Source organism: Chlorocebus sabaeus, chromosome 23 (assembly GCF_047675955.1).
Source record: "Chlorocebus sabaeus isolate Y175 chromosome 23, mChlSab1.0.hap1, whole genome shotgun sequence".
NCBI lineage: Eukaryota > Metazoa > Chordata > Mammalia > Primates > Cercopithecidae > Chlorocebus > Chlorocebus sabaeus.
The window spans coordinates 1,606,899-1,623,050 of NC_132926.1; the positions used below are offsets into that span (position 1 = coordinate 1,606,899).

The window sequence follows — 16,152 nt, forward strand, 5'->3', positions numbered from 1 at the left end:
GCTGGAGTGCAATGGCATGATCTTGGCTCACTGTAACCACTGCCTCCCAGGTTCAAGCGATTCTCCTGCCTCAGCCTCCCAAGTAGCTGGGAGGTGCCCGCCACCACGCCCAGCTAATTTTTTGTATTTTTAGTAGAGACGGGGTTTCACCGTGATGGCCAGGCTGGTCTCGAACTCCTGATCTCAGGTGATCTGCCCACCAAGACCTCCTAAAGTGCTGGAATTACAGGCATGAGCCATTGTGTCCTGCCAAAACCCTAGTAAGATTAAGGCCATCTACCCCTCTACAACTGCCTGGGAAACACAAAAGTAAATTCACTCCTAAGGAAGAAAATACCATCAAGACATTCTACTATTTCCAGCATTCAACAAATTTACAGACCAAAGGAACTCCCAGAAGATTCAGATACTGAAGTTATCAGACACGGTCTTTTAAAAAAAATATATGATAGGCTTACTAAACTTTTGGATAAGATAGAGTAACAGGAACTTAATTTATCCTCCTACCTACAACAAAGAAACCAGACAAAATATATTAGAAAATCATTTTTTAGACACTAGATACCGCACAGCACAGGACAGTGATGAGTAATAGATAGGAAACCACAAAGTGAGCAGTTATCACAGTTCCAGCTTACTGGAACTTTCCTGATAGTAGTGCAAAGGGACAGAACGCAGGTAGTCTGTGTAATACACAAGTTGAGGAAATGAAGCTAGGAGTCTGGAGAGGCCAAGGTGGCTCGAGTCCACAGGACAGACTGCCAAAGAGGAGAGAGCTACACAGATACAAAGCTCTGGAGATCTGAAAAGGATGGGGCCCTGGCCCCTGAGTCTTCGACTGCACAATCATCGCAAATACATGTGAGAAATAACCTGAGGCCAGGGACCAAGGATGGGGTGCAGAAAAACTGAAAACAGCAGAGTGGGCTGGGTGCGGTAGCTCATGCCTGTAATCCCAGCACTTGGAGAGGCCGAGGCAGTCGGATCACCGGAGGAGAGGAGTTCAAGAAAAGCCTGGCCACCATAGTAAAACCCCGTCACTGCTAAAAATACAAAATATGAGCTGGGCATGGTGGCGGGTGCCTGTACTCCCAGCTACTCAGGAGGCTGAGGCAGGAGAATCACTTGAACCGGGAGGCGGAGGTTGCAGTGAGCTGAGACTGCACCAGTGCACTCCAGCCTGGGCGACAAGAGCAAAACTCCGAAGCAGTCCGAGGGAACAATCCTTGGGGATCACGCGGGTCAGGAACAATTTGTATTCCACCAGTCGGCATGTGAAACCTATTCACAGAGTATTCGGTCTAACTGTATCTCAGAAGAAAGCTCAAGAGTACTTCTAGGGATACGATATCTGGCCACCAAAGAAGGTAAAATGCACAGTACACTGTGTCCGATAAAACATTACCAGGTACACAAAGTAGAAGACAGAAATAAATTAAAACCAACCCAGAAATGAAAAAGATGAATCAGCAGATAAGGGCATTAAAAGGTACTTGTATTAAATATACGCAAAAAAGTAGGGAAAATGTTCAGTAACAGCATGAATGATATAAAAAACATCCCTGGCTCAACTTGTGATGAAAACTATACTATTACTAGATGGAATCAATGGCAGATTAGATACTGCAAATAAAAATATTAGTAAAATTGAAGAAACGGCAATAAAAACTGCCTAAAATATTTTTAAAAAAGAAAATAAAGGCAAGAATAAATTAAACATAGCATTAGGTAGCTGTAAGACAACTTCAAGTAGCCTAAAATACAGGCAACTGTACTCCCCAAGGAGGGAAGGTAGGGAGGCAGAAAAAATTACTTGAAAAAATGGTAGCCTAAACCAGAAACCTAGAGCCAACAAGCTCAAGAAAACCTAAGCAGCACAAGAAAAACGAAAGAACGAAACAAAACTACAACAAGACACATCATTATCACACTGCATAAAATGAGTAATGAGGAGAGACTCTTAAAGCAGCCACAGAAAACAGACATACATAAAAGAAACAAGGATAAGTATGACCTTTCCTCAGAAACAATGCATGCCAGAAGGCCACAGAGCAGCACGGAAGAACTCACCATGACGTGCGCCTTCCCAATCATCACAGCTACTTGAGGGGCTGAGGCAGGAAGATCGCTTGAACCCAGGAGGTCGAGGCTGCAGTGAAGCCGAGATGGCATCACTGCACTCCAGCCTGGGTGACAAAGTGAGATCCTATTTCCGAAAAAAAAAAAAAAAAAAAGCCAGGCATGGTTGTGTGCATCTAGCTACCCGGGAGGCTGAGGCAGGAGGATCACTAGAGCTCAGAAGTTCGAGATTACACTACTCCATCCAGCCTGGGCCACAGAACAATGATATCCTATCTCAAAACAAATAGATAAATGAGACTTAATTACATTAAGAAGTTTCTGCACCACAAAAATAATGATAATTAACAATCTAGAGAATGAGAGAAAATATTGGCAAACTACGCATCTGACAAGGGGTTAATATACAGAATCTACAAGAAACTCAACTCAACATGAAAAAAACAACCCTAATAATAAGTGGGCAAAGAACATGAAATGATATTTTTCAAAAGACATACAAATTGCCAACAAACATGAAAAAAATGTTCAACATCAATAATCATCAGAGAAATGCAAATTAAAACCACAATGAAATATCATCTTACACCAGTCAGAAAGGCTACCATTAAAAAGTCAAAACCAACAGATGCTGGCAAGGAGGTGAAGAAAAAGGAATGCTTAAACACTGTTGGTGGAAATGTAAATTAGTACAACCTGTATAGAAAACTGTATGGAGATTTCTCACAGAACAAAAAATAGAACTGCCATTCTATCCAGCAATCCCACTACTGGGTATACCCAAAGGGAAAGAAATCATCATGTCAAAAAGACAACCTGCACTCGTGTATTGTAGCACTATTCACAATAGCAAAGATAGCATCAACCAAGTGTCCAACAATGGATGGCTGGATAAAGAAAATGTAGTGTATCTATACACCAAGGAATACTACTCAGCTATAAAAAACAATGAAAGCACATCTTGGGCAGCAACCTGAAGAGAACTGGAGGCTGTTATCCTAAGCAAAACAACTCAGAAACAGTCAAATACCGACATTCTTTCTTACAAATGGGAGCTAAACAATGGGTACATGTGCACATACAGAGTGGAAAAACAAGACACTGAAGACTCCAAAACATGGGACGGCGAAAAGGTGAAAAAGTTACCTTTTGGGTACAATGTTCACTATTAGAGCAATGAGTACACTAGAAGGACAGACTTCACCACTACACAATATATCCAGGTAAGAAAACTGTACTTGGCCAGGCGCGGTGGCTCAAGCCTGTAATCCCAGCACTTTGGGAGGCCGAGACGGGCGGATCACGAGGTCAGGAGATCGAGACCATCCTGGCTAACCCGGTGAAACCCCGTCTCTACTAAAAAAATACAAAAAACTAGCCGGGCGAGGTGGCGGGCGCCTGTAGTCCCAGCTACTTAGGAGGCTGAGGCAGGAGAATGGTGGGAACCCGGGAGGCGGAGCTTGCAGTGAGCCGAGATCCGGCTACTGCACTCTAGCCTGGGCGACAGAGCGAGACTCCGTCTCAAAAAAAAAAAAAAAAAAAAAAAGAAAACTGTACTTGTGACTCCCTGCGCACCAGGGGCCCCCTTCCTAGCCAGATGGCTGGGTGCGCAGTGTCCTCGACCCCATGAACAAGTGAGCACATCTTCTGCGTCCCCAGGGACTCCAGCCCATGCCATGGTGGATTCGGAGTGCCTCTCTGCTCCCCCGCTGCTGAGGCCAACTTCTTGTGCACCCAAAAGGGAATCCTCCAGGTTTGCTAAGATTACATTGTGCCTGGTGATCCTGATCTGCTTCAAGTGCCTCCACACCAGAGTATTCCTCCCTGTTGGTGGCTGAAATGATCCTTGCTGCTATTTTGTCAGCTACATGTGTGATCTGCACACCAAAATACCATTCATCAATTGGCCCTAGAGTAATTTCTTCCAAACCCTCTTAACAGTGATCCTCTACCTAATCACCTCCATTATCGACCTTGCTGAGAGGAAACCACTCCAAAATCATCGCAGGGGTACTGGGCCTAATTGCTAAGGGCCTCTTTGGCTTTAATGCCTACGTCAACCTTCCTCTTTCAGTAGCAAAGATATACTGCAGCCCCCACTGGCCCCACAGATGGCCAGTGTAGGCAAACTCCCCTCATTTCTCTCTGTAACCGGCAAGTAAGTTTTCCGTGGAAATAACTCTTCCCTATCCCAACAACAACACTCCCAGCGAACCAATTCCCATCCCCCTATAGAGGTAAAAGTGCCTTCACTGGGAGAATATTGTCTTCCAGCCTGCCAATCAACTCTTGATGGGTGTGGCCACCTTTATGGGTATGCTTAGGTCCTGCTTCTGCAGTATCCAAAACGAGACACCAGTTTTGCCTGAACCATATCCCCCACCTAAGCCATAAAATGAGGGAGTAGGAAGCCTTAGATGTCAGAGTCCAGGCTCTAGGAGGTGATCCACTCCAAATAATCTACTTGGTGTGGGTGGTGGTTCTATGGAGGGATAAATAAATAATAAACAGACTGTTAAAATATAAAAAAGAAAACTGTACTTCCTCCTAAATCTGTGAAAATGAAACAAATAAAGAAGCCAGTCTGGGCTGAGTAAGTTGGCTTATGTCTGCAAGCCCAGCACTTTGGGAGGCCAACACGGGAGGACTGCTTGAGGCCAGGAGTTCAAGACCAGCCTGAGCAACATAATGAGATCTCACCTCTATGAAAAATAAAAATTAGCCAGTGCTAGGGATATTTCTAGCTAGAGTCACTCATTATTTCTAAGGTTTCAATGGACAGATCTAGGACATATATATGTAACCATATGCATTTATAAATACAAGGTATGAATATATTTAAGTTTTATATGATGTATGACAAAATATCAAATATACAAGCTAAAATCTTATGAAAACATACTGAACTTTTAATTCAAATTCAGGATAACAGGGCTTTTAGTTCCCCTCTTTTATAATTATATCTGCATCTTCTTTAATACTGACAGTCCTGGTTCTTCAGGGACATGGGATGATAGAATATTTATTTATTTGCTTCATCCTACCAATATGATTACTGAGAGCAGATAAAACTGTATGTGCATATCATTTACCCGCCCTGTCCCCCTTTACATAACTGCGGTCGGTCTACATTGTCAGAGTACGTACCCACTACATACTATCAGCTTTCCCATTTAACCTGCATACACTCCTATTTTCAGACTTAGTTCTTCAAGTCACTGTATATTAAATGCCCCCTACTAGTTCATACGCCAATCACTTTGTCTAGAAGCTTGTCCTCTAGATGATTCTTTAAAAAGTGTTCACAGCAACAGTATGTCCTATGTTTCCTGTATTTTGGTAACAGTTTGTGCCCTTCATATTTCAAAGCCAGTTTTGCTGAATTCTAGATCCTCGGCTCACACAATCTTAAAGTATCTTAAATATGTTACTCCAAAAACTTTTTTTGGTATGGCATAAAGCCTTGCTGCAGGTCTAATGACACTCTGATTTTCTTACTAGTCACTTGCTCTTTTTGCTAGATGCCCAAAACATATGCTTTTTCTGTAAACTCAGTAATTTTATCCGAATATATCCTGGTGTTGGTTTTTCTACATTGATATTCTCAGGTATACTGTGTGTTCTTTCAGTCGGTAGTTTGAATTTTTTTTTAATTCAGGAAAGTTTCCTTGAATTATCATTTTTAGTATTCGTTCTGATCACGTGCATTGATTTGCTTCAGAGGCTTATTTCTCTGCATGTTGCTTATTTGTCACTCTCCCTTGAATCTTTAAAAAAAATTTATTTTTAAAAAAATGTCAAAGTATAATCTACATATGGTAAAATTCACTCTTACTGTCTTATGATTCCTTTACAAATGCATAGTTACATAACCACCACAATTAAAATATGTAGTTGTTTTGTCACCCCCAAGTATCTTCCCTGTATACATAATTTGGTGTTAAAGCTACTTCCTTGTAGACAAGAAAGTAACAACTATAGAAGTCAGGATAATGGTTAATTTTGGGAGCACGGTGGGGGCTGTGACAGGCTGGGGCATATAGAGAGGGTTCAGGGGAAAGTGAAAAAGTTCTAATTTTTGACCTGGGTGGTGATTACAAGGCTTTTGGCCTTCTAATAATTCACTAATATGAATTACAAGACCTCATCTCTAAATAATAATAATAAATGAAGAAAGGTTACTTTAGAGGAGTATCCCCTCTTCCTTCCTATGTTGTATTACGGTATAATATATTCATGTTTTCATCCATGGTTCCTGGTTCCTAACTCCCATAGTCTTTGTTATAACGTTAGAGTGCTTAAGGCCTCGGGAAACAGGATCTCTCTATGACCTTTTCCTATCCTTCTTTCCCCTGCCCAAGGCAGGACTCTAATCTCACTAGGGGGTCAGAAGACCCTCATTCCGGAGAGGGTCCTGCCCCATACCTTAGAGGAAGGAATGCTACACAGAGAGCCCAAGAGAAGTCTGAGCAGATGTGCCTTGCTTGTCCAATAATCACATTTCTACAGCTTTCAACCATGCCTATGTAATGAAGCCTTCATAAAAACCCAAAAGAACAGGGTTCAGAGAGCTTCTAGATAGCTGAATGCAGGAGATTCCTCCTGAAGGGTGGTGTGCCCAGGGAGGGCATGGACACTGCACTTTTTCCTCTACACCTTGTCTTGTGCATCTTTTCATCTGTACCCTTTGTAATATCCTTTATAATAAACTGGTAAATGTAAGCAGATGTTTCTCTGAGTTCTGTGAACCACTGAAGCAAATTAATTGAACTCAAAGAGGGGGTCGTGGGAACCCAAACTTGAAGCTGGTCAAAGTTCTAGAGGCCCAAACACGGGACTGGTGATAGAAGGGGGAGAGGGCAGTCTTGGGGACTGAGTCCATAAACTGTGGGATGTGACGCTCCCTCCAGGTAGATAGCGTTGGAATTGAATTGGAGGGCACATAACTGGTGTCTGCTGCTTGGTGTGTGGGGAAAAGAAACCCACACCTTTAGTCACAGAAGTCTTCCTTTGTGTTGATGATTGTGGTGGTGTGGGAGCAAAGAAAAAACATGGTTTGAGAGTTTTTCCCTATATGTGTATCCAGAACTTCTTCCCAAAGTTCAGGGTAAGCAGACAACAGTGACTCAGAATCACCAAGGAGTTCACAGTACGTGGTGGAAGGAGGAGAAGGTGGAGGAGATTCTCCTCTCGTTAGCCTCAGAGATGTATCTCAATGACCTGAGTGATTTCTAGCATATCCTAATGCTGTAAGATAGGGGGAACTTCCTTACAAGCAAAGGAATTGTAATTCAAAAACTGCTAATAAGGGCTGAAAAAAGGAGAGGTAAATATAGTTAAATGCCAATCCTGAAAAAATTAAAAGGGAAAGCTAGGAGTGGTGACAGCCTGTGCTTTGAGAATAACTACAAAATGAGAATGCATATTTCTCTTTGGGCTCCCCTGGCACAGAAAGCCAAATCTGACAGGAGAGAGGAAGAGAAATTTCACTCTCCATGACTACACCTACTTACTGAGCTGAACTTGGTTTCGTAAAGTCCAGCACTCTAGAAATCAGGAGGAAAACAGGAGAGACCCATGTGTGTACTGACCTCTATGTCTGCAAAAGCAGGCATTTCAGTTTACTCAATAGGTTAACCAGAAATTTTGAGCTGACAAAGGAGGAATGACATTATCCTTATTTCCTTTTTACTTACTGTTATATAGCACTTTTATACCTAGATTTGTTATGTTTTGTCTGTTATTTATACGTGTGCAGTCCCTTCCTCTCACTCCCTAATGTCATAAGCTCCATAAAAAGAGGGACTTTATATATCTTTCATGCACGTGGGCCAGCGCCAGGTAAAACGTTTTACACACAGCATATGCTCAGTATGTCTGCTGCATTAAATTTTAAAAAATCAAGGGCAGTCACAAGAAACAAGACAAAATTTGTTTTGTACTATTTCAGAAGGCAAAAATCAGAACAAACTGAAAGGAAAGGGGAAGCATATTAGGCCAACAGTAACACCAAACTTCATTAGCACTGGTTGCCCTGAGAAGTAATGTCCCTTCACCATCTTCAAAATATTTAAAAAGAGGCTGTGTGCCCACTGGCAGAGATGCTGGGGAAAGGATATCCTTCACATCTGAAGGGTCATATATTTCTTTGAGTATGTCCAGATTGCATTAAAAGGGGAAGGAAAATTTGAGGTCCGCTTCAAACGCCTAAGATTTTGTGTTTCTGAATAGGGCTGTCCTCAGTGACTCAGACTCAGAAGCCAATGAAGAAAATAAGGAGAAACAAATCTACCCCAAAACCTATACAGATCAGCCATTCCTAGCCCACTAGAAATCCATCATTGCTAATGCAAAAGCTCAATCCTACTTTATCAGAGAATCAAATACCAGAACAAATACTTGACTAGGCACTAGTATTTAACATGTGTTATTTTCATTTCATCCTTGTTATTATTTTACATTTATGTATTTTGTAAGAGGACACTGATACTGAGAAAATATACAAAGAATGGGTTTTGAACTTTGACTCAATCATATTCTTTTCATTGAACCTTCCTGCTTCTAAGATAAGCTACTAAAATACAATCATTTATAAACACATTATATTTGTAAAATATAATCGTTTCTTTCCTGTATTGGCATTAGAAAACTCAGTTTACTACCATATCTTAATTTCCATACCATAAATTCATGCTTCCATGTCTTACCACTTATTTCAAGCTCTGCCCAATGGGATTTCTTTCCATTTGCTGCTTCCTCAGAAGACATAATTGTATACATCCTCCGAGGGTCAGGGGGCTCGTACTGTTCTTTGGGCATGCCTGTTAAAAAAAGAAACCAATCAGTATTCTAAACAAATCAAATAAACAAAAGCCACAACACCTCTTTTTTTTGAGACAAAGTCTGACTCTGTCACCCAGGCTGGAGTGCGGTGGCACAATCTTGGCTCATTCCAACCTCTTCAAGCAATTCTTCTGCCTCAGCCTCCCAAGTAGCTGGGACTATAGGCGTGCACCACCATGCCAGGCTCATTTTTGTATTTTTAATAAGAGATGGGGTTTCACCATATAGGCTAGGCTGATCTCTAACTCCTGACCTCATGATCCGCCCGCCTCGGCCTCCCAAAGTGCTGGGATTACAGGAGTGAGCCAGCACGCCCGACCCACACCTTTTAAAAGTGGACACCCATATTACAATCTCTACCATTTCCCACTGAAAGAAACTAGGAGCTTCTTGCAGAAAATGATTATTTCAAGTGCAGGACAAGACAGATACAAACAAGCTGTGAGGCTACCAAGGCTGCAGCAGCTGTGGCGGACACAGAAGCCAGCTTGAAGAAGCTTCCACTGACCAAATATGAGACAATCTGAACATCAGACGAATGACTGCAACTGAGTCATTATGAACTTCATGAGTTCATACTTTTATCTAAAAATCAAAAAACTCAGTCACCAGAAATTAGAAAATAAAAAAATCGGCAGGGCATGGTGGCTTATGCCTGTAATCCCAGCCCTTTGGGAGGCCAAGGCAGGTGGATCTCGAGGTCAGGCGATCGAGACCATCCAGGCTAACACGGTGAAACCCCGTCTCTACTCAAAAACACAAAAAAATTAGCCGGGCGTGGTGGCAGGTGCCTGTAATCCCAGCTACTTGGGAGGCTGAGGCAGGAGAATGATGTGAACCCAGGAGGCGGAGCTTGTGGTGAGCCAAGATTGCGCTACTGCACTCCAGCCTGGGCAACAGAGCAAGACTTCGTCTTGAAAAATAAATACATAAATAAATAATAAAAGACACAAACATTTATCCTGCATTTCTGGCAGAAACTAGGTGACTGTTTTTAACAGAATTCTAGCTAATAAATCCAAAAAGAGTTACGTAATTAGAAAATAGTTTACCATCTCTAAGAAAACAATGGATCTAGGCAATGATCATCAATGGTTAATAAAACCATTAAGTGGAAAAAAATATCAATGGAAAATTTTTAAATGGATAGATCAGGCTACAACAGTGATTCCCAACCTTTTTGGCACCATGGACCAGTTTCATGGAAGACACTTTTCCAAGGATTTGGGGAGGCTGGTGGTTTCATCATGCATTAGTTAGATCGCACCACGGGGAGCGCACAGCCTAGATCCCTCGCATGCCCAGTTCACAAAAGGGCTGGTGCTCCCGTGAGAATCTAACGCTGCTGCTGATCTGACGGGGCGGAACTTGGGCAGTAATCCTTGCTCACCTGCCACTCACCTCCTGCTGTGTGGCCTGGTTCCTAACAGGACATGGACAAGTACCAGGGTTGAGGACCCCTGGGCTACAAAACCTAAACCCAATGATCAGTCTCATTGTTAGGACAACCAGACATTACTTGCTTCCCAATAAGACACTATGAGAAGTACACACAAACCACCTATGTCCTTGACCCCTCACCAACAAAGTTAAAAACTGAACCTGAATCAAATCAAGCCTCTCTAGATCTGATATTAGTTTACACAAAGTAAGGGATCTAGAGGAACACGTTTAAAATAACACCACAGGACAAAACCATGTGAATATATTTAATACTACAAAACGGTACACTTGGTTATGATAGTAACTACCATGTTGTGAATTTTACCACAATTAAAATTTTTTAAAGTAAAAATAATACAAGAATACAGCCAGCCAGTCAGATGCAGAATATAAAAGTTCTAGATGACAAAAGACCAAATTTCTTGAACACATCAATGGTCTGAAAAAGAGGAGTAAGCAGAAACATATGGAATAAATGACTTAAGAGGCACAGCAATCAAATGCAATGTACAGACCTTGTTTAGTCCCAACTTGAACAAATCTGGTTTTCTGATTTTGAAAAACAGAAACCTGAAGATAGACTAAATATTAGTTAATATTAAAGAAGTATTGTGATTCAGGCACAGTGGCTCATGCCTGTAATCCCAGCACTTTTGTGAGGCTTGGGCCCAGGAATTCCAGACCAGCACCAGCCTGGGCCCCATCTCTTATCAAAAAAATTAAAAATTAGCCAAGCATCGTGGTATACACCTATAGTCCCAGCAACATAGGAGGCTGAGGTGGGAGGATCGCGTGAACCCAGGAGGTTGAGGCTGCAGTAAGATGTGACTGTGCCCCTGCACTCTAGTCTGGGCGACAGTGAACCCTGTCTCAAAAAAAAAAAAAAAAGTATTATGGTTGTATGTGATTTTTAAAAATTCTTGTCCATTACAGATACATTCTAAACTATTTAGGTGAAATAAAACATCACTCCCATGTACATTCCCTCAAAGCCCTTGTTCTTGTCTTGCTTTTATTCTTTTGGATAAATCATAACCCTGGTTTAACCAATTGTTCACCTACTCTGCATACCCACGCAGCTAAACATAGCTGGAGAAAAACCTATGACCACGTAAGTTTAAAGAGTCAGTCCGCAATTATTCCTCAGACTCTGTACACTGCCCAGAAATAATACGTAAATTCCTAGTCTATCCCCTTCTCCTAGTTGTCTTCCGTCTTCAAACCTCTTAACACCTGCTCCTCCATCCTCCCTCTCAGCTGATGACCTTTTTTTTTTTTTTTTTGAAACAGTCTCGCTCAGTGGATGTTGGCTTACTGCAAGCTCCGCCTCCCGGGTTCACGCCATTCTCCTGCCTCAGCCTCCCAAGCAGCTGGGACTACAGGCGTCCGCTGCCACGCCCGGCTAATTTTTTTGCATTTATAGTAGAGATGGGGTTTCACCGTGTTAGCCAGGATGGTCTCGATCTCCTGACTTCGTGATCCACCCACCTCGGCCTCCCAAAGTGCTGGGATTACAGGCGTGAGCCACCACGCCCGGCCTGATGACCTTACTTCTATTTTCACAATGAAACAGAATGTCAGAAGGGCCCTTTCTAAGATCTCCCACCTATGCCCATCTATCCCTGCCCTTAGCACGTAAGCCATTTGTGCAATTCGATCCACCCCTTCGTTCTGCCTATTCAAGGATAGGACTCTGGCAATCCCTTCCTTCCTCTCGTCACATTCTGCCTCCCTCCTGGATCTTTACTTTCAGCACACATATACATGCTATTCCTTCCTCTATTAAAAAAAAAGGCTTAACTTCATTTCTTGCTCCAGCTACTTCCCTTCTCTCATTCTCTCTATAGCAAAAACAATCCTCAGGAATTGTGTATGTTCTCTATCTTCTATTCTCCTGTTCCCAGTTAAACCCATTCAAGTTAGTAAGTGTTTTCAACCTTTCATCAAAAACTATCAAAAGAAACCCAGTAGCCAGGCACAATGGCTCATGCCTATGACACCAACGGCTTTGAGATGCTGCAGACTGAGGATCACTTGAGCCCAGGAGTTCAAAGCTGCAGTGAACCACAATCATGCCACTGCACTACAGTCTGGGTAACAAAGCACAACCCTGTCTCTAAAAACACTCTTTTTAATTTTTTTTTTTTTTTTTAAAGAAGAAACCCAGTGATCTTATATTCTTATTTCCAATGGTCATTTCTCCGACCTCTTTTTGGTTATGATCAGTATTTGATATAGATGATCAACCTCCCAGAAACACACTGCTTGCTTTCCAGAATATCTGTTTTCTTGGTTTTCCTCCTATCTCTCTAGATTTAGTTTTTTCACTAGTTCTTCCTGCAGAGTTGCAATTATCTCCATTTTACCAGAAAACAGAAACTCAAAATAGTATAAGCAATTTGCCCGGTGTTACCAGGCTGGGAAACAGCAGAGTCAGGTTTGAATGAGTCTGATTTTTTTTTTTTTTTTTTTTTTTTTTATTATACAAGTTAAAGCTACTTCATGCTATGCTGCCTCCCTGCTGACAGGAAGTAGACCTCCTTTTTTTTTTTTTTGAGATAGGGTCTTACTTTGTCACCCAGGCTGGAGTGCGATGGTGCGATCTCTGCTCACTGCAGCCTTCACCTCCCAGGCTCAAAAGCCATCCTCCCCTCAGCCTCCCGTGTAGTTGGGACTACAGGCATGCGTCACCACGCCAGGCCAATCTTTGTGTTTTTTGGTAGGGATAGATTTTCGCCACGTTGCCAAAGCTGGTCTCGAACTCCTGGGCTCATGCGTTCCACCTGCCTCAGCCTTCCAAAGTGCTGAGATTAGAGGCATAAGCCACTGCACCCAGCCTACTTTTCAAACACAGAAATGGGTTTTGACTGTTTACTCAAAGCACAGAAGGAGGTAAGCAATCCTAAAAAGCTGCTTTAGAACATAAATGGTGAGATAAAATAAACTGGTCTTATACCTTAGTTTATTCAATATAGAAATATAATAACTGCTGTTTTTAGACTGATACAAAATACCCAATACAAAAGAACAAACATGAAGAAGTGTTCATTCTGTCTAGAGGACAAGGTGGTAAGGAAAGTGCTCTTTCTGAATGACATGCATGTATCAGTATAATGCTGTTCTGTGCTACCAGAGCTTGATGACAGCATCCCTTAAGATCACCTAAATGGCACTATTCCGACCAGATTCCACTTACAAAGTAACTATCTGATCTTCATCAGCTTTCCCAAATAGAATTTTATAATGGTAAGAAATTGCTTTGACCAGCTGAGATTAGTATTTTAGTCCTATTAATCATTTGAATTATTGATGAAAGTTCAGAAGTCTGATTTATCAATCTCATGTAAGCTTAGTGTGAATCAATGTTCAGTTTGATCACACTTCAGGAAGTGTTACTGGACTAAGGAATCTGAAAACCATGCCCTGTACCTGTGGCCAAACAGTCTTGATTTCTGCCTGGGCAGCCAACCATTCCCTTTCTTGGTTTTTTGTATTATGAGATTGGCAGTCTTAAAATTTAAGGTACTCATCATTTTAAGTCCCAAGGCACTGAAAAACCCAATCCATTTTTCTGGGAGTCTGACAAAGTATAGCACTGAAGACTAGATAAAGGAAAGGATATAGGAATACATGCAGTTTAGGATCTTTCCCAAGGCTCTGAAATCAACAAGTAGTTCTTGCTCTCTAAAAAGTACAGTATGTCACCAAAGATTACTACGTAAAATAACAAAAGTATCCCAAAAAACACCTGAAAACTTTCAAGGAGAATTACAAAAGAATTTTTTTTTTAATAGCTAGGCCAGAGTCAGAGTCAGCAGGCATATAGCACCTAAGTAGTTAACATCTTACCAATTAAATGCCAGACATCGCTACTGATCCTGGCATAATCAAACAAAAATCTCTACCTGTTTCAGACCTCAGAGCACTTTTTCATGATCTTAGAATAATTACTTCACTCAAACACAAAACATTAGAAAGATATGCTTTCATATTTGTTTATGAAACAGCTTAAACACACAAAACCTACGGCCATCTAACTACGGAAAGTTAGTGGTGCAAAGAACAATTACAAACCATTAAAAGACTATCCGGAAACATTTAAAGAGCGGCCTACATGTATACCACAAACTTTGAATGTCTGCCAGAATCTAGAGGGAGGAAAAACCCTTCAGGAATCCAGCCTACTTCACACTCTCAGAAATGCTGGGGCCCAGGGGGAGCTGGGGATGGGAATCACAGTGAGGGGTTATAAGAGACTTAGCAGAATATGAAGTAAAGTGAAAAGAAATGAAAGTTAAGAAAACCAACTGGAATGAAGATACCCACAAAGGCAAAGTAGAAAAAGTTACATTTAAAGCACTTAAATATATTTGAACCTCCTCTGGTTAGGAGAGAGGTGAAAAGAAATAGCTGCTGAAAAGAGAAACCTAAGAAAGGGGGAGAGCCTCTAGTCTATTTTTCAGTCAGGAATTAAACATGTCCAGTGAAAATTAGGGGCAATCAAACATTTGAGTGTTCCCCCTGGGAAAAGGATTGGTAGTTACAAAATAATAAAAACCAGAGCCGAAATCCACCCATCCTAACAGTCCCTAGCCAGCAGATATGCCACAACCCCCCTCCCAACCACAGTAAGCAAAAAAAAAAAAAAAGCCATCTATACTTAACCTTCAAAATGAACATCTAAGGGGGAAATAATAGGGGTGCCTGAGAATCTACTGTGAAAGAAAACGTAAACCGGTTTTCCTCCACGCTCACACTTAACACGAATGCTTCTATGACCAGATGTGTGAAGGTTTTTCCCCACACACCAAGCAATTCTCCAGCATATACCCACTGAGTGTCCTATAGGTCAATTCAATCCTGACAGTATCTACCCGGAGTTAGATCCCACTGAGATTATGGGCTTAGTCCCACAATACTGTCCCGGTCTTCTTCAGACACAAGTAAGGTCATCACCCACACTTCTGATGACCGGCTATAAGGCTGGGTTCCCAACACTCCCTCCTGGAGTTGGATTAATTTGCTAGGACTCACAGAACACGGGCAAACACATTAACCGGTTCGTTATAAGGATATGGTAAAGTACATGGATGAACAGACAGATGAAATTGTATACAGGGTGAGGAACAGTGTAGGGGGACAGAGCTTCCATGCCCTCTCCCACCTCAGCCTACTTTGGGACCTGAGGCGGAAGGATCACCTGAGCTCCAGGAGGTCGAGGCCACAGTGAGCAGAGATAGCATCACTGCACTCCAGGCTAGGCAAGAGTGAGACCCTGTCTCAAAAAACAAGACATACAAGCTGCCAACAAACACGAAAAAATGCTCAACATAACGAAACAGAAAAATGCAAATCAAAACCACAATGAGATACCATCTCACACCACTCAGAATGGCTATTACTAAAAAGACAAAAACTAACAGATGCTGGCGAGGCTGCCCAAAAAAGGGAATACTTATACACTGTTGGTGGGAATGTAATTAGTTTAGCCATTGTGAAAAGCAGTTTGGAGATTTCTCAAAGAACTAAAAATAGAACTAAACCAGGCCCAGTGGCTCATACCTATAATCCTAGCATTTTGGGGGGCTGAGGAGGGCGGATCATCTGAGCCAAGAATTGGAGACCAGCCTGGGCAACAAGGTAAAACCCCATCTCTACAAAAAAAATACAAAAATTAGAAATCAAGACCACAAAACCCCATCTCTACAAAAAAAAAGCATACAAAAATTAGCCAGCATGGTGGCATGTACCTGTGGTCCCAGTTACTTGGGAGGCTGAGGTGGGAGG

The 16,152-nt window shown here is 41.9% G+C and overlaps 1 protein-coding gene across 4 annotated transcripts in view; it reads right to left on the reverse strand.

The window, feature by feature from the left end:
• The window catches only part of CNOT6 (CCR4-NOT transcription complex subunit 6), an 85,296-nt gene that overhangs the window by 42,247 nt on the left and 26,897 nt on the right, over positions 1-16,152 (reverse strand). For all 4 annotated transcript variants that reach the window (XM_008015551.3, XM_008015549.3, XM_008015550.3 and 1 more), the window contains one exon: positions 8,787-8,900. In XM_008015551.3, coding sequence (XP_008013742.1) covers positions 8,787-8,898 — 112 coding nt within the window. In that variant the 5' untranslated portion in view covers positions 8,899-8,900. The remainder of the gene's footprint in view (positions 1-8,786; positions 8,901-16,152) is intronic.